This window comes from Amphiura filiformis, chromosome 12 (genome assembly GCF_039555335.1).
Source record: "Amphiura filiformis chromosome 12, Afil_fr2py, whole genome shotgun sequence".
In the NCBI taxonomy this organism is placed as follows: domain Eukaryota; kingdom Metazoa; phylum Echinodermata; class Ophiuroidea; order Amphilepidida; family Amphiuridae; genus Amphiura; species Amphiura filiformis.
In genome coordinates this window covers 3,622,317-3,642,080 of record NC_092639.1, presented here as the reverse complement: position 1 = coordinate 3,642,080, position 19,764 = coordinate 3,622,317, and the positions used below count along the sequence as shown (strand labels likewise).

At 37.5% G+C, this 19,764-nt stretch overlaps 1 protein-coding gene across 1 annotated transcript; it reads right to left on the bottom strand.

The window, feature by feature from the left end:
* Nucleotides 1-1,127: 1,127 nt before the first annotated feature.
* Nucleotides 1,128-5,399, bottom strand: LOC140165564 (uncharacterized). Its single transcript, XM_072188850.1, has 3 exons — nt 5,202-5,399; nt 3,178-3,468; nt 1,128-1,964 (listed from the first exon to the last, which is right to left on the bottom strand). Exons 1-3 carry the CDS (start codon nt 5,397-5,399, stop codon nt 1,482-1,484), a joined length of 972 nt encoding a protein of 323 aa, XP_072044951.1. The 3' UTR covers nt 1,128-1,481.
* Between the last annotated feature and the right edge of the window lie 14,365 nt (nt 5,400-19,764).

Genomic DNA, 19,764 nt, shown 5'->3' with positions numbered 1-19,764 from the left:
ATCATCAGATTTATAAAGTTTACTTCGAGTACTGTTAAATATCAAAAATATTAATTTTTAATCATTTGCCATAAAATGTGTATTGCGAATTTCAAAAAATCTAAATTATTTGATATCAGAAGGACATTCTTCGTATTCAGAATGCCATTCTATATGTCTGATGTGCTCTAATGTCCCACAATAAATACTGTCCAAACGTTCATACCCCATCCCTTAACAGGGAGTCTTTAAACATGCATTAATCCATTTCAGAATTTCACTGCAATTTGACTTTGAGTGACTTGACTTTGAGTGATTTCATTATATCATTTTATTTATCATAAATATTCAAGCATGAAAAGATAAATCTGCAAAACTAAACAGCGGGTGACTGATTTATTGCACCTCATAAATATTCATGAACTAATCGTGCCAATTCATTGGCCAATTCCTATCACAAGTGCTATTTCCCTAAGGATATAATTCGGACTATTTCCCTATAACCTCATACCCAGAGTCACAGTGAGGTTTAATAAAACAAATACTACATGGTTTTTATCGGAGAAAAAAAGTACGCACTCACTGACTAGATAATATTCGTTATTAGGTTCAGCGTCGGTATGGTACGAGAAATTATCGTGCGAGAAGTGTCATACTGGGTGAAGCCGAAAGTATGAGACTGAGCGCACGATAATTTCCCGTACCATACCAACACTGAACCTAATAACGAATTTATCATACCACTAAGTCATTCTAAATATTGAAATAATTACGTTTTTATACATTTTAATTGTTGCAAAATAGGAAAAACATTAAAATTAGATGACTGTTCCGCGAATTACGTATCGTGTGCATTTTACACCCCCGGTTTACGCGAATTGCCTTTATACGCGTACCACGCCGTATACGCATATCGTGCTTGCGCATTACGCTCTCACTGACTAGATATAAAACGTATACGTATACGCACTCACTGACTAGATACGAAAATATACCCGGTTAGCGGTGCTCTTTGATGTTTCACTTAGTGGTATGATAAAAAATATATATATCCGGTTAGGCTGCAGGAAAAAGCTGTTGGGGCTTTTTGTCAAAAACAACATATTAAAATCACTGACGCTTTTTACTATTTCTTCAAAACTGACCCGTTTTACATAAGCCTGACGGCACAGTTGGATTCGTTTAATGTTTGCCATTCTAAATAATGTGTATACTTTTATATACTTTTGACCAAAAAATAGAATTAACGAGGCCCAAAAGTTTTCATAATTGACCTTTTCGGTAAATCCCATAAGTCTTTGCAAATACACCTGAGATGTCGTCATTTGACGTCACGCCGATCTGCGCCGCCGATGCCACATCGTTTATCGAACATTGTTACTGAGCATTGCCAGACGACGTGACGTCAAATGACGACATTACAGGTGTAATCGCAAAGGCTTATGGGATTTACCGAAAAGGTCAATTCCAGGTTTGATGATAGTATCGGTATCAAGTTGATTTTAATTTCCAACAGTGACAAAGATCAGTATAACAAATAATGCACAAAAACTTGTTAGGCGCGATGTCGTTATAGACGGTCCTGAACTACCCGTTTCTTCCCTGACAGTCACCGTCGTCTTACGCACTGATGCTTTTGTCACCTCTTCCTTCAGCTGTTTCTTTGTAGTAGGTTTTGTCGCTTCCGTCGATGTCGTTGGTGTAAGTGTCGTTCGCTGTAGTGTCGATGGATGTGGCGTGGTAGATACATAGGGAACAGTTGGCTTCCAAGGTCCATTGCAATAGTGTCCTGAGCAGCAGCATGCTTGGGCAGGATCGATTCCAGGGAAACCAGGAAAACCAAGTATTGCTCCAATATCTACGGCATGGCATGAACCGTCTGATTCACCATGACATGCTTCGTATGTGGAACCAGGCACATCACACTTACGAATGGTGATTTTTTGTTCTAAACCAACGAGTTCGATTGGCGGGATGTCAACTATCTGAAACGTCAAAGTAATTTCATTTGATACGTTATCGAAATATAATTTTACGTTTTCTCAGCCTCAAACAAAGCTCCCACATGTTCCCTTCTCAACAAACATATGTTAATGAGGTGACCACAGAACCAGGTTGTCACAAGGAATAAGCCCAATCGGCATTGGAAGTTTGCAATGCATTGTGGGACAGTCTTTACAGTTTTTGGACACTTTGACCTCTGACCTTCAGAAACATTGGTTTTTGTGCTTACAAAATATAATCTAAAATGTCTTACAAGAATAAAAACAAACACAAAAAACATTATTATTGAATAAATTAATTATTTAAATATTTTTAAAGATAATATTATGACAATAATAAATAAATTAATAATAATTACAGCAATTTTCCCAATATGTCAGAGGTCAAAGTGTCAAAAAAAAACCCGGAAGTTAATTACAATAGCGATTGGGCTTATTACATGACCCACATGGGTCAAAGAGAAATATAAGATAACATACTCGCCCTCATTACATGCATAAATGCTTTTGTGCCAATCAGTCTCCTGCTAAAATGCTAACATTAATCATTTTACAAGAGCTTTTAAGTTTAAAATAGTTGCTATTAAACCGCTTAAAAGCGGTTTAATAGCAACTATTTTAAACTCTTGCAATTTGGTAGTTCACAGCATCTTGCGAATGGTAGGAAGCTTTGGCAAAAATTGCATTGATCATTTCCCCGGGATCATTTCATAGCAAGTGAGTGGAAAAATTCATGTATCACAGATATATACTTTTGTAGATTCTGTGGTTCTTGAGTTTTGTTGTAAAGAGAGCTGAAAGAACAACACTTTTGTAAAAAGTACATAACTCATTCACAACAATAAAACAAGCAAGTTTTCAAGGTACATGATTAAGAATGAACTTGTACAAAACATGAAAGTGTTATTTTTCAATAATATATTGATTAAGATAATGAAAATCGATATTTTGGCTGCTTCGACCAACAATACCGCGTCTACCCTTAAGAGGTCTTAAAAGCACAGGGCAATTATTGCTTATTTTTTCTTCTATATGTTATTATCTTTAGGGGCGCCCCTTCCTATAATTGGTGGGCGTGTCCCCCCGTCCTCCGCTTCCGCCGCCTATGTACGGGAAACAGGTGTTTTTGAATAAGTCAAAGAAGAGTTTTAAAGCACATTCCTAGATGAATCAATAATATATGGTATTATCTTACCGCACATATGCCGCTATGGCATGTCCTAAAAGAAACTCTCTCATCATACGGGTTAAACCCGTTCTTAGAACACACGTCCCACGTATCATTTTGTATGCATTCGTAGCAATGGCTCCATTGAAGCGATAGGTCTTGAATTTCAGTCGGATCATGAACATTACAGTTGGACTCGGAGCAACAATGCCAACAATCTGTTCCTGAACATGATTGAACAGATGAGCAGTGTTTGAGCTGCGGGGTATCACATCCACGCTCAGCGTAAGCTACGCTGCCGTTAAACCAAGTATGAGCCTACATTGAAAAAATGGATCAAATATATGCATAGACATTATAACTTTAACCGATTTATAATAATAGTTGTTGCTTTGTTAAAGACCAATATCAGCTAATAATGTCCTCCTGGTGCCCCTATATGATGTGATCGCTGGGGTTCTTAGTGGAAAAGACAGTACTGAGATGTTCAGCAGATTTTGGGGTGCATTAGTCATTAAGTTTAGATTCGGGCTGCATTTTAAGCTATGCTTTCGTTGTCATGGAAATATTTCAAAGCTGTTTTTTTGGGGGGCATATTTGCATGCTTATACATGTCTTAACCTACACCTAAATGAAATATGTTTGTCAGGGTAAAAGTGCAAATTTTGAGAAAAAGTAAATAAAATGGACAGAAACCTTTCCGTAGTAATATTATTCATCATTTTGAATAAAGAATAATAACATTACAATTTGATAAAATGAGTATTGAATCTGTTCATCTGGACTTACTATTTTTGATAGCGACAGTATCAATTACATTACAATTAGATGCAAATCATATCGTCGGCAGAGTGCAACACTATCGTAAGTGCAGTAGAAAGTAATAGCTGCCTTTTGTAAGATACATATTGTTTAAACCCCAATCCCCTCATCATGCTCATTGTAAAGTGTTGATGCTGATGCTCTGTATACTTTCTTAATAGCCACTATGCTAACCCCAAGATATCACCTTTATGTAGTTGGTGTTTTTTCTAGTGTTATTGGTTAAAAGTAAGTACATTTATTGAAATGTTGCAAATGGCAGCTATTGCATTCTACTGCACTTACGATAGTGTTGCACTCTGCCGACGATATATTATGGCTTCAATTGCTGATTTGTGTTGGAAAACGTACTTTTTCTATATCCTGGATCACTACACCAAAGTTAAACGTAGTGTGTGATTTTTCCAGTTATTGGATCACCAAATAATTTTTGATCTTATTATGGTGGCATTTTCATCATATGTTTTTTCTCTTACACCCATAATTTCAAACACACAAATGTTATTAAAAAATCAAATAATTTTTCTTTCGCATACAAATAATATTCCATTTCACGTTGAAACAGTGCAGAGAGTTGTTAAAATTGAAATGATTTTACTTGCACAAAGTTTATGCAAGTTTGTGCAAACTGTGGTCCTCGTATATTACTCAGTAGCCTACCTGTCAAATCAAATCATATCAATGATTACAAGTCGATTGTCCGAAGGGTGTTTAGTCCGAAAAACTAATAATGGTGGCTATGAACCATAATCTTTACTAACACTAACTCTCAGCCTTACCGTAACCCTACACTATAACGTTAGGCCCTAACCCTAACACTAAAACTAAACATAACAATAAAACTGATCCTAACCCTAATCCTAACCATTATCTTACTTTAACCCAATTAATCCTAATACTAACATGCCATAAATCCTAACTGTACTAATGACCCTTGGGTCTTAGGGACTGTTCACAAACACTTGTTTGGGTACCTGATGCAAAAAAATTTCATCGCCCCTCCCCTTTCGAGATCTCAACAATTTCAGCCCCCCTTTTTTTTTTTTGACATGAAAATTATGGGTCAACCCCATAAAAAAGCATATAAACTCAATTTTCCCAGGAAAGCTTTTGGTCATTTTTTCAGGCCCCCCGGAGAGTCAAAAATTTAAGGCCCTTTTTGCATCAGCCCCCCAACCAGTGTTTGTGAACGGTCCCTTATGGACTGCTGCAGTATCAATCACTCTTACATAACACTGTCCTGAGCATTCTTCTGTGGGTACGTCCTGTGCATTTGACGGGTCTGTACATTGGCTTGAAGATGAACTTATCTGTTCACTGCTGTTTTGACCACATTGATAACAATCTATTATTTTATTTCCCTCGATGCCACCTCCGATAGGGAGACCACCAAACTGACATTGAATCCTGTCAAGATCTGTTGACATAATGATAAAATCGAGAGGTCATGAAATGTTACATATTCTATAAGAACGTGCTTCCTAATGCAATCTATTATTTTATCTCCATCGATGCCACCCCCGATAAGGAGACCACCAAAACTGACATTGAATCTTGTCAAGATATGTTGATATAATGATAAAAACGAGGGGTCGTGAAATGTTACATATTCTATATGGAACATGTCACATAATGCAGCCTATCGTTGTCTCTCCTTCGATGCCACCCCCGATAGGGAGACCACCAAACTGACATTGAATCTTGTCAAGATCTGTTGATATAATGATAAAAACGAGAGATGGTGAAATGTTACATATTCTATAAGAACGTGTTTCCTAATGCAACCTATCGTTGTCTATCCTTCGATGCCACCCCCGATAGGGAGACCACCAAATTGACATTGAATCCTGTCAAGATATGTTGATATAATGATAAAAACGAGGAATGGTCAAATGTTACATATAGGAGCGTGTCACATGCAACCTATCATTGTCTCTCCTTCGATGCCACCCCCGATAGAGAGACCTCCAAACTGACATTGAATCCTGTCAAGATCTGTTGATATAATGATAAAAACGAGGGGTGGTCAAATGTTACATATAGGAACGTGTCACCTAATGCAACCTATCGTTGTCTCTCCTTCGATGCCACCCCCGATAGGGAGACCACCAAACTGACATTGAATCCTGTCAAGATCTGTTGATATAATGATAAAATCGAGAGGTCATGAAATGTTACATATTCTATAAGAACGTGTTTCCTAATGCAACCTATTATTGTCTCTCCTTCGATGCCACCCCCGATAGGGAGACCACCAAACTGACATTGAATCCTGTCAAGATCTGTTGATATAATGATAAAAACGAGAGGTGGTCAAATGTTACATATAGGAGCGTGTCACCTAATGCAAACTATCATTGTCTCCTTCGATGCCACCCCCGATAGGGAGACCACCAAACTGACATTGAATCCTGTCAAGATCTGTTGATATAATGATAAAAACGAGGAATGGTCAAATGTTACATATAGGAGCGTGTCACATGCAACCTATCATTGTCTCTCCTTCGATGCCACCCCCGATAGAGAGACCTCCAAACTGACATTGAATCCTGTCAAGACCTGTTGATATAATGATAAAAACGAGGGGTCGTATTTGAAGTGTCTTGCGTTGAAATATCGCGATTGCTTACCATACAAGTGCACATTATGCTAGGTGTGAAAAAAGGGCGTGTTCAAATTGGTCCTTAAAAGTAAATATTTCAAGTGCTACGCATTGATTTTATTAACTTTTATAATATTAAGACGATATTGATGGTAAAACAACACATATTTTATTGAAACACTACGACACCGTGCACATAATAATTGATTGAAATTATTCCAATTACTTACATGATATTAAAAATAATCCGCAGAGAACTACCGATAACTCCATCTTGGTGAACTGAAAAAACAGTTATTGAAGAGATTTTCATCTCCACGTCATATATCGGAATTACAAAGGGTTTTATTCTTAAGGTGACGCTGGTCGTAAAATGATTACCTGAAAATTCTAATGCTCACACTGACATGGACATTTTTCGATTTCAGGTGACTCAGTTTTCAAAAAGTGTTGTTGTTGTGATTTTTAATATGTAATTCAGTATTAAATTTTGGTATTAAAACAATATTTTCCTGCTTCCTTACAATTTAAAAAAAAATCAAAGACTTGACTTAAGTTTATGCATTCAAAGTCTTAATAGTAGGCTAAGATATTGCTCTTAATCTTACTTTTTATGTACATGTTTAATCAGTTAGAATTATTCAATTAGAATAGAAAATGTGTTCACTATGAACTGATATTGGACTTAATTGTCAAAGCATACAAAGAGCACCCTAAATCCCCATGTTTTTGGCCCTTATTTTTAAAAATTGGACAAATATTAAAATTAGACTTTTATTGACCCTTAGTTTAGTTCCAATTAAACGATTAGGATTGGGCCATATGTTATTTAGCAAAAGATAAAACTATCTATATTTTAATCCCGCAAAAGTAGCGCTGTATTTTTCTGGAATCGAGAGTGGAGCCCACAAAGAGTCTGGATTTTAAGTGTTCTATATAAGGGGAGGGGTGCAACACATAGCTCATTTGGCGTGGTATGTACGTTTACTATTAATTGCTGTCATGTCCACTTGTAAAATTTAGCATTTGCACCTCTGTTACTATTAGTACTATTCGTTGGTGTTTTGAAATCACTCCTAATCGTATCCCACACATACCACCACCCCCACCCACTCACTCACTCACGTGGGGGAGGGGGATAAATATATTGGGCTATTGCAGTGGGAATCCACACAACCCTTGGAAGACAAGTGATATTAATCTTCCACACAGGGAGTGTGGATTGCATATGGGGTAAACCCGAATGGATGACTCCATTTGAAATCTACACCCCCTGTGCGGGAGACTAAGCATATGCCTCCTATAGGGGGTTATGGATTTCAAATGGCATAGCGCATTATTACAGCACACCCGATACACACAAGGCAGCGTCACCTTAAATACGCAACTCACTTTATTTTTGCTTAGTATAATTGCAGGAAGGTATAATGGTACTTAATAATAACTTCTCAGAAATGGAAAAGATACTATTATTCACCAACTCCAGATGATATGGATACACATGTAGTACTATTTTTACTGGGAGTGACAATATTATATCATTGTGAAAAATAAATAATTTACTTGCGTTAGAAACGTAAAAATAAAATAAAAATGTGTTTTAATGTTTGGGCTATAAATCGCAAATATTTCAATGCTGTTGTGTTGTTGAACTTTATTTATGCACGGTTAAATTAAAACATGTCAGAGTTGTAATTTGTCATATTTGGAATCAGCATAATTATTTAAAATGCATTAAACATGAGTACAAGCAAGCCTGGTATTGGTTCAGTGGTTATTCAGATAGCTCTTGATATTTCGAGAAAATATCACAGAAATTGGAGCCTTCTAAATTATGTTATGGAAATTTAAAATGAGAATTCTTTGAAGCCGATAAGAATTGGACAAAACTATGAGAATTGAAATTTTTTCATCTCTACCAAACTTTCTCATCCAAATGAATGAGAAATACTAATTAACGTGTAAAGGGAACAAACCAAAAGATCGATGACGTCCTATAAACGAAACTAGTTTCGTTTAGGGGGGAGGGGGTAAAAATACTCGATTACGTTTGTACAAAAACATCGGTCTGAAGAATGTGTCATTATTGTTATTATGTCAAAATTTTCAACATTTCATTATTACGTTTCTGGCAGGGAGGGTGGGGTCGGCTGAGAAACGAAACTAGTTACGTTTATAGGACGTCATCGATCTTTTGGTTTGTTCCCTTAATAACCGGTCACATTGTTTTAAATGAGAAAATTTAACACGATAATACAATGCGACAGGTTGTTATCTCATTAATTAGTATTTCTCATTCATTTGGATGAGAAAATTTCATAGAAATGAGAAAATTCCAATTCTCATAGTTTTGTCTAATTCTCGTCGCTAAAAGAATTCTCATTTTAAATATTATCGGGCTAGGGAGTTAGGGTCAGGCGGATTTTTTGTTTACGGATATTTTTTTTATTTTTTTAAATTTTTTTGCTGCATTTGGGGGTAAAGTTGTCTTTTTCAATTGTAATGTATACCTTTATATAGAGTTGGGTAGGGATTTTTTTCACTCATCGGTGAGGCATTTATTTTTCATCTCACTGGTGGGCAAAGAGTTGCTTTTTTCGTCTCACTAGTGGGCAAAGTATTTTTTTTCTTCAAAAAACTCCCCAGCCCCCGATAATACCTAATGGTGCATCCCTAAAACCTACATCAACATAAGATGTATAATACAAATTGTCATTAAACTACAAGACCACAAAATGACATCGAAATACAACTGATAAAAATTATGAGAAATACATGTTAAAAACAATAAAACATTAAATTAATGATACGCGAGATAACGAGGAATAGTCAGATTAAACTTAGTTATAAAACAAAGTAGGCCTATATTAGAATTCAAATCAAGATTGATACTACAATTTGTTTCATGTGATTCAGCATTTCTCATATCGATATACCATCTGCCTAAGGCATGTTAGGGGAAAGAAAAAAGGAAACATCGATAATGAGTTGATTTATTCCTACAATATCTGAGTATGCATGTTAATTCATTTTGATTTTGATTCATTATCATTATAATTATGAGCCCCACCCCTGGGGAGGGTAAATTTTCGAACGGCTCGCCAAAATCGCTTGCCCCCCCTCTCGGCCCGCCAAAATCGCTTGCCCTGCCCCTCACGGCCCGCCAAAAATCGCTTGCCCCCCTTGCACATGCCAAATTTTTGGGATCCCAATTTGCAAACCTTAAATGGTCGACATGTTGAGAGCGCAGCAAGCAGGAAAATTTGCATATTTTTAAATATGCAAATTTAAAAACGTTTTAAAAAATTTAAAAAGCCTTTTTAGAGCGTTTTATTTAAAAGGCGCCCCAAAAATGTGTGCCAAAATCGCTTCCCCCCCCTCTCGGCTTGCCACAACTTGCTCCCCCCCCCTTTCGGCTCGCCAAATTTGTTGCTCCCCCCCATTTTACCCTCCCCAGGGCTCATAATTATTGCACAGCCCCTAATATTTACATGCACAGTTCCGCGGCTTGAGGGGATTGATGAAAAAGTCTAATGTAATGAGATGATGTAATGATATAGCTAGCGATGATGAGTCAATTGTCGAAACAGTTATACAAACAGCAAAACTCCGGGGCACACCGACATCGCCTGGCTAATAATTACTTTGTCAGCAGAGATACTAAAATAAATACCCGGGATCGATACACGTGAAATTTGCTATGCACGAGTTTCATATGAGAAGAAAATCTTTGGATACCGTGGTAGAAAATGATGAATATCTCCCGTAAATGATTTCGTATAAAGAAACCAGATGTGGTTCCTTGCACTTGAATATATATTTTAAACAGATGTGATAGTCGCTAGCTTGCGTCTTGAGAGAGTAGCTTGCGTCTTGAGTCAAAAACTGACAATAATTCTGCCCGTAATTCTGATTTATATGTGCCGAATTATATAGCGCAGTGTATAGGCCAATCGTGAAGGTAATCTAAAAGCATATGACCTATAGCGTACCATGATCGACTGACACACAGCGAGGTCAGTCACCGAGCTAATCGGGGCTATTGTCAGTAGCCTTAGTCAGATGTCCTTCGGCTCATTTAACTATTAAACAGGTCGATACAAAATGGCCATGCGTGGCGGTGGGTTCAACCTACCATGGCGATTTCTGCCATGAAGATATCGGGGCGATGACACTGTGCGGGGCGAAACTAAATCATGAAATGCACGACCACACCAACTGGTAGCTACTGGTGTTGTTGGTGCTGGTCGTAGTGGTGGTGGTTTTGGAGTTGGTGCACAAGTTGGTGGTATTGGTTGTGGTAGTGTTGGTGGTGGTAGTGGTGAGGTGGCGGTGGCAGTCGTTGTGGGAATGGTGCTGCTGCCGTAGTGGTAGTGCGTGTAGGTTGTGGTTGCGGCGCGGTGGTGACCCGGGGTGGTGATGGTTGTGGTTTGGGGGTCGTAGTGGTGATGTGGTGGTGGTATCCGTAGTCGTAGTTATGGTGGTGTTGTCATGCTGGTGATGGTGAGGTGGAGGTTGTGGTGGAGGTGGTGATGATAGTGGTGTTGCTGATGATGGTGGTTTTGGTTATGGTGGTGGTAGAGGTGAGGTGGTAGTGGTAGAGGCGAGGTGGTGGTGGTAGTCGTGGTGGAGATGGTGATGCTGTCGTGCTAGTGGTGGTGAGGTGGACTGGTAGTGGTGGTGAGGTTGAGGTGGTGGTGTTTTGTGTTTGATGCTGGTGGTTATGGTTGTAGTGGTGGTGTAGATGGAACTGAGTTGGTGTTATTATTGATATTGTTGCTGCTGCCGTTGTTGTTGGTGTGGCTGTGGTGATAGTGGTGGTGGATGTGGTTGGTGGCGGCGGTGTAGTGGCGGCGGCGGTGTGATGATGGTAGTTGTGATTTAACTGTTTATATTTTTACATTGTGAAATTCACAATGAGAAAGCCAAAAATTTAAATTGTTCACGATTGCAATCGTTTTACTTACATTCGCAGAGGGCAATAAGGGGCTGTGCAATAGTTTTGAGCTCTGGTGGGAGGGCAAAATTGAGGGGGCAAGAAATTTTGACGAGCCAAAGGTGGGCAAGCAATTTTTGGCAAGCCAAGAGGGGCGAAAGCGATTTTTGGCACGTCATTTCGAAATGTAACCCCCCGGCTTATAATTATTGCACAGCCCCTATCATAATTCCGTGAATATTTCTCACACGCCACCATTTCGTTTCCTTTCGGTGATTGTACATGATGGCGTCAATAAACGCACTCAGATCATGGAATAATATGTGACCAGCTCCAACAAAACCCGGAACAAGTCGCCAGGCATGTTTTTGAGTTATAGGCCTTTAAAGATGACATTCCCATAAAAAATAAAGTTCTTAATTTCATATTATTTGACATTGGGATTGAGTGGACTTTCAAATCCGTGAAAGTACTTATTAAAAAGAGGATTATATAATCAATAATTGACAGTTGAACTATTATATTCCCTATTCAATCCTGTGTAAAGCAGGAAACTAATTGGCCAATTTCTCAGAATAGCAGTTCGGCAAAATATCAAGGTATCATTTACAAAATTAACCATATCTTAAAAAGTATTGATGCTATGTATATAATTTTGGTATCATTTTGAAGCTTATTGTCCCGTGCTTACATTTTGATTCAAAACATTAAATGTCAAAAATGCGACTTGTTCTTGGTTTTGTCAGAATGGGTCACATATTTCACAATATCTAATTATTGCAAACTTGGATTACAAGTGGCATCACACATAAAATGTACATATTAATATTTTTTAATGATTATTGTTTAATATTAGTAACCGCAAGCCTATTGTTATAATATAATTTGTGACGTGCCATGTCAAAAGGAGGCACTTTTGGGCAGGTTATCAATTTTGAGATTTTTACATGTCTTAAATATAGAGCAGGGTGGCCGGCCAAGATTGGCTGAATTTTGACGTCGTCATTGGTTTTACACGTAAACACAAACATGTCTCAAATTATTCCAAAACTGTACGTATGTTATTAGACACTATTTTATCAGTCTAAATCCGTTGAGGTTCGCCAGTGAACCTCATTGTAAGTACTGTTTTTTGAATGTTTTGTATGAATAACGCACGGTATGTTTATTATACATGTATATACCTAAAATTTCCCCAATTGCGTATCACGGTTAGCGTGGTGTATTAAATGGTAACGGTTCTCGCCTGCGGTGCATAGGATCCCGAGATCGAGTCCCGCTCACTCCCGGCTATAATTTTTTTTCTTCACATTCATTTTCACATTCACTGAGAAATAAATTTTGTGCATTTTTATCTGTAACGGGGCCAATAGAGCTATAAAAATTCCTTTAAAAAGGAACAGGGTGAACAAATGAGGAAGTGTCAAGATAAAGGTGTAGTTATTTTATTGTTTGAACTGTTTCTATAATTCGCATCGATCATAATGAGTACGTTTTACGTACCTCAAATGACAAGGACTACGGTACTTAGCCTATGATCTTGCAATGAGACTGTACTCAGTGTATGGACAGTGTAGCCTATTTGTCGAATCATTTTGGCTATTTAATTCTGACCATTGTGATTAAAACAGGCTTTCAGATTGATGAGCTATTGTGTACCAAGTGATAAGATAATAATAAAGTATAATAAAAATACACTGGATAATTCATGACAGCCTATTTACTAGCAAAAGGTGGGCCAAATAAATCTTAGTTGATTCTTGAACACAATTTAAGCAGGAACCTTGAGGCAGAATTTGAATACATATTATCCTATAACGTTTACTTAGCCTAACAGTCAATGAACGTTCATTGTTAGCATAATAAGTAGCTGAAGGATAATGAACAATAATTACAGAACATTTATTGTTGTAGCTATGGGTATACAATGTTTACAAAATAAGAGCGTTAATGTTTTGTACATGAAGTTAACGTCTTTGCTACATAGCTGTTAATACATTGAAAATGTGACTCGAGATTTACAATTTGATGACATTCAAAATAATTTAGTATTGAAGAATTTCAACAAATTACAGAACTTTCATTTGTTGACATACTAGCAATATTGTTAACAATGTCTTGTACATAAGCGTAACATCCTCTACACATCTATTTATTAATATTCATAAACGTATAACAATTTGTTACATCTATGTCTTAATGCTCATAAACGTAACATGCTCGATACATCTATTTATTAATGTTCATAAACGTCCTTGATACATCTATTTCTATTTCAATGCTATTTTATCTCCGTGTTCTGACAATAAATGTGACCCGAATAACATTTGTAAGAGGTAGAAACCTATCAGGCGGCGAGTGGCATGATGAGAGCCGGCAACTTGTGATACCGCCCGGCCGTATGGCATTTTCCAATATACTCGGTTAATTTTGTGGGGTTCATTATCGAACCCCAACGGTTTTAGCTTGTATTTATATTATTTATTAACATAGGCCTATTTGTTTGTGATTTTCAAGCGTTTTAAAATTTCAAAATAATCCCATTCAATTACACGGTTGACGGTGGAAATTTACTGAATTTAGAGAATGCACTGCGACCACCACCTGAAATCTATCAAAATAATATTATTAACTAATCCTCACTTAACAGACATTAAGTCTCAATTGACAGGATCTATAAGTGCTAAAGTAAATATATTTTCTCTTTATCGCCTGCCTAAGTTTCCCCATTTAAGGGATGGGGTATGAACGTTTGGACAGTATTTATTGTGGGACATTAGAGCACATCAGACATGTTGAATTGCATTCTGAATACGAAGAATGTCCTTTTGATATAAATAATTTTGATTTTTGAAATTCGCAATGATGATTTTTACTTAAAGTGTATGTAGGCGGGATGAAAAAGCCGACGATCAATTGAAAATTTTGACCTTTCGTATTGAAGATATGGATCTTTTCCCAAAACACAAAAACATTAGGTCATTTTGGGAAAAAAGTCCATATTTTCAATATGAAAGGTCAACATTTTTCAATTGACCGGCTTTTCCTCCCAGCTACATACACTTTAAGAATACCGTAAAACCCCGTCTACAAGCATACATAGTGTTTTTCATGAAAGCTAAATTAATTCGAAGCCAGCGTAAATATACCAATACAATAGATTGGTCTTAAAATAATACTTGTTTGTATATATATGCTTGGATCCGTAATTTATTTGCTCATACTCCATAATGGCGCCTGGATTAATGTAGCTTTCATCAGAAGCACTCTATATGCTTGTAGACGGGGTTTTACGGTATGTCATTAGATTTATAAAATTTACTTCGAGGACTGTTATATCAAAAATATGAAAATATCAAATTTTAATAATTTGTCATAAAATTTGTATTACATCGTGATTTTCAAAAAATGAAAATTATTTGATATCAGAAAGACATTCTTCGTATTAGGAATGCAATTCCATATGTCTGATGTGCTCTCTCATGTCCCACAAAAAATACTATCGAAACGCCCATTCCAGATCCCTTAAGTACTCTCTTTAATTTAGTCAAGGTTGTGTTTGTATAAATGAATTCAGTTATATAAACACAGCCTCGTGAAATGGACATGTTGATTGTTGACATAAATTAATTGACTGTGTGCTTATAGTATCGTTAACATATTCTATACGCTATAGCAGAACAACAAGCATTTACAGGCAAGTATTTTGCCAGTATCAATAAAACTATAATGAGGCTATTAATGTAGCCCAACTGTACGTACAATCTGGCAATACCGCTAAATCTTAAAGAAATGAAAAATATCTGTTGCAATTTTCGGATTTGCATAAAAGTAATTCTAGTTCATCCACGTTGTAAAACAATTATTTCTTTTAATACAAACACATGCCTTGGCAAGACAACTTTATAGTACTGTTTGAATATCAACATGAAGTAGTAATGACAAATTTAAATGTACACTATCGCCTCTGTAGTTTCCTGATTACATAGACAGCACGATTATTTTATTTTTATTCTGCAACGCTGTGAGGAAATAAGTATGCCAAAACCCATCGCAATAAGGACGAAAAATGCTTTGCATTTTCGCCCAAAAAACACAACTCGGCACGGGGCGTCCAATGTCCAGGCAGTGTTGCCGTCATATTGTCTGTTTTGTTTACGATATTGGCTGTTGCCACAGTGAATAATGTAGTCCACCGTCGTCTGAATATAGAGATATTTTGTTCCACAACGCCGTTTCCCCCAATGAAATCGGGCATTTCTAAGCGAAGATAGTGGGTTCGTAAGTTATGATATTTTAAAATTGGAAATTGAGACATCGGCCTTTAAAAATATTACTGATAATGTTGTGAGTAGGAATTACCTTGAAAAATGTCTCAAAAAATACAAGAATATATAATAAGAAATAAAAATAAATAAATAAAAATATATACAATACAATGTCTGTTATATTCCGAGCTGAAACTATCAGACAATATTAATAACATCACGAATTGTGAAAAAATCACCCGGGCAGATTGTTGGCTATTTCTCCAATTACGATCCTGCCCAAAAGTGTCTCCTTTTGACATGGGACGGTCACATCTTGTTGTTGTGATTATACATTAATACTTCAGCGGAGTTGTGACTTGTCCTCGTCGATCAAGAAAATATCCGGTCAAATTGCTAAATGACCTGGACTTTGCTCTCCTTGCGTCTTCCACCCCACGGGCCCAGTCTCAGGTCTCCGGGACCGCAAATACCGCAGCAGACCTTGGAATTATAATCAGCACATCCAAAACAGAATATATATGACCATCAATTGTCAACCCCAGCCTCCTCTCCAAGTGTACGGAAACCCCATTGAGCATGTAACCGACTTCAGATACCTAGGTTACATGATGGGGTCCGGTGCTAGTGACCTGAAGAGACGGAAAGCTCTTGCAATGGACAGCATTCTGGAAATTAGAGCAACTGTGGAAAAGTCCTACACTCTTATTTCAGAAGATTGCGCTGTTTACGACAAATAGTTTACGATTTTAAGCAATATCTGTTTAAACCCGCACATTTTCTTGTAAACAATTTGGTTTAACAGGTTAAAACAAGGGTTAAACAGAAAAGATTAAGATCCGTTAACTTTAAGTTAAGTTAAAGCATTGCGTGTCGCGTAATTTATCCAATTATTGTTTTAGATGACATAAAGCAATGGCGAACGTTTAAAACCTTTTAAACAGCTAGTGGTTTAAAGTCTTAAATAGGCAGTTGTTTAAAGCATTACAGCATTTGATTGGTTAAAAGATTGTAAACAGTGACACAGTGGCATAGTTTAAGGCCTTTAACCAATTATTAGAAGAGAGGGCCACGTAACCAACGCGTGTTTACGATTGTTTAAGATTTTTATATCGTGTATTTTTTTTATAAGAGTGTACCATCCCAATTTCCACCAAGGTTAAACTGTTTCAAACAACCTGCGTCACAGTTTTACTATACGGCTGTGAGTCGTGGGCTATCTCTAAGGATATGGAAAATAAAATCAACTCATTTGGCACATCCTTGTACCGTATTATGCTAAACATCAAGAGAGTAGACAGAGTACCAAATTCTACCATCTAAATTCTGACAGAGCCAGCGCCACTCGTTGAGAAAGCCAGGACTCGTCAACTGAAATTGGTAGGGCATATACTCTGCTTGCCTGACGATGAGCCAGTAAAAGAAGAATATACATTGTATGTCCCAACTCGTGGCAAGAGGAAACCCGGGCGGCAACGAACCTTGTTCTGAAAATACATCCAGTGTGTTTTGGGGTGATATGGACAGAATGCTGAGTCAAGGTCAACTATCAGCAATGGCTCAAGACCGATGTAGCTGGAGGAAACTTGTAGTCGCCTGCTCCGCAGCCGAAGGATGATGATGACTATAGCCAATTGATCAAATGCAATGTGATAATTTCCTCGGAATAACTAAGTGTAATAATCAAAGTGAATTTGGACCTCTCATAATGATTATTGTTGAAATGCGCGCGAAGCACGAGAAACTTCTTTACATTCACCGCTTGGAGTGGGTACTAAATCCATCGATCTATGTATGGCCCTGGGGTACGGCCATACCAAAATCGGTCGATTCGGTACCACCTCCAGCACGGCGCCCAGGACGCGTATAGCAAGCCAAGGGGTCCAAAAGCGTGGAACAGCTGCGCGTAGCTTCTTTTTCGTTACCAGCAGCTGTTTGACCAATCAAAATAGTCAAATTTAATCACGTGGTTGGGTCGTTAGCTGCGCGTAGTATAGTTATAGGTATCCTCTTTCACAATTATTATCTTGTAATTAATTTACGGAATTAGCATAGATAACGAACGGGTAAATGAGGCCAAATCACAGCACGTGTCAAGAGAACATGTTGCTAATGCCTGGCTAAAATGACACAAAGCATATTTCTTTAGTGTTTCCAAGTTTACACCGTGTTTAATATAATAGCAAGTAACTTTATACTCGGGCTGTATTAGCGGTGCAGGGGATATGAAGGTCAAACAACAACTGCTACTGATGTAGAGCGCTGTGTAAAGATATTGCAGGGAAAGCGATATCACATGCCACTGTGTAAATATGGAGAGAGTAAAATGGGTCATCATTTTTTTCGGAACGGGGGGAGGGGGGTTCCTAAATTTACAAAAAGTCGGCGTCAATAAAATTGCGGCCCTCACTATTTCGGCATCAAAATGTTTATGACCCCCGACTCCCACCACCGATACACCTTACCACCTAGACAGGCTAAAATTGTATTGAAATCAGTCTTTTTGAATACAATAAACACACTATCTGTAGTCATCTTGTGACTCCCTTCATTTTGTCATTATCAATTTATGACCCCCTCCCCTTATTTTTCTTTCCAAAAAGTATGACCCCTATATTTGGGATCCCCTTCCGAAGAAAATGATAGCCCCTAAATATAGAACAATCATCATTCTGTTCAGATATTACTTTAATAGCACCTATACCATTTTTTGCTGATATACTACAGATATTTTCATTTACAAAAATTAACAACGTAATATTTGTGAGAGAGGATGTTTACATCAGCTCCACGTGTTTAAAACCGCGAATCTGATTGGTTAATAAGCTGCACGTAACAAGAAAGAAGCTACGCGTAGCAGTTCCACGCTTTTGGACCCCTTGGCTTGCCATAGACGCGAATTTGTTAACCGTAGTTAACATTTGATCCGTAGTTAACATTTGAATATGGTTATGGTTATGGTTATGATTATGGTTATGGTAAGGGTAGGGGTAAGGGTTAGGGTTTAAGTTTCTCCTATTCAGATGTTAACTACGGAAAAAATATTGCACCCAGGAAATGTGCCCCCTTTTTTCCTAGCTACGCCCTTTGCTGTCACAAAGTGAACAATGTGTATGAAGCCAGTGCGAAATATCTGAAATTGTTACACTATTTCGGCTAAATTTGATTTCACAATATGGACAAATGCGCGCGGAGCCAAAGTTTTTCTCAAGAAGATCAATGTAACTAAAATCAGGGTTTCACAAAAATTGAAATATCGTCAACGATAAACGCACTCAGATGACGCAACTATCCTCGGCAAGTGTAATGATCTTTATTTTATTGTTAAGGTGGGTCGCAGGGAGCATTGACCTAGCGTTTTTTCCCCTCAAATATTGAAACAAATAAACCTGACACACACAAAAACAAAAAATGTAATGAGTTCTATGAAGATGAGCTCAAGGCTTAATATAAGGAGTGTCATTTCCGCCCTATTGTACATGAATTTTTTTGGGAGAGGAAAAACCGAAAACGTTCTCTTGATATACTAAGATCAGTGTAGAAATATTAAGAAGTACAGTGCGCCCTCAGGCCTGCTCTCTAAACAAAAATGCGAAAATCTACAGAATGAATAGCTATGAATCGGCATGTGATTTTTGTGGACACGTATCATCCTCTCTGATATCTGCTGTCATCACATCCATCTTGAAAAATGTTAGTTTTTGATGTTTTTGAGCTTTTTGAGGGGTTTATGAACTACTGATCTGTGTCAAACCTACCAATCCTTAAAGTGGTTAAACGTGCAGTTTCATGTCAACTTCAACCCATAGAATTCTAATATACACAAGAACCGGTCATCCCTATATCGATGCCTGGCCGCAAACGTAACCGTCCCGGCTGAAAAATGAATCAAAAAAGGTACGGCAAGAATTTTTCGCATCACGTACGTCGAAGTTCACTTTTCAATGTGCAAACTGTACTAGGATAATGAAAACGACTGGTAAGCA

What these genes read in the sequence shown, in the direction of transcription:
- LOC140165564 (XM_072188850.1), bottom strand. Translation starts at nt 5,399, where the DNA reads ATGTCAACAGATCTTGACAGGATTCAATGTCAGTTTGGTGGTCTCCCT. An exon ending in AATGCTCAGGACAGTGTTAT is followed by an intron (nt 3,469 to 5,201) that starts GTAAGAGTGATT and finishes TTTTCAATGTAG; the next exon opens with GCTCATACTTGGTTTAACGG. An exon ending in GCCATAGCGGCATATGTGCG is followed by an intron (nt 1,965 to 3,177) that starts GTAAGATAATAC and finishes TTGACGTTTCAG; the next exon opens with ATAGTTGACATCCCGCCAAT.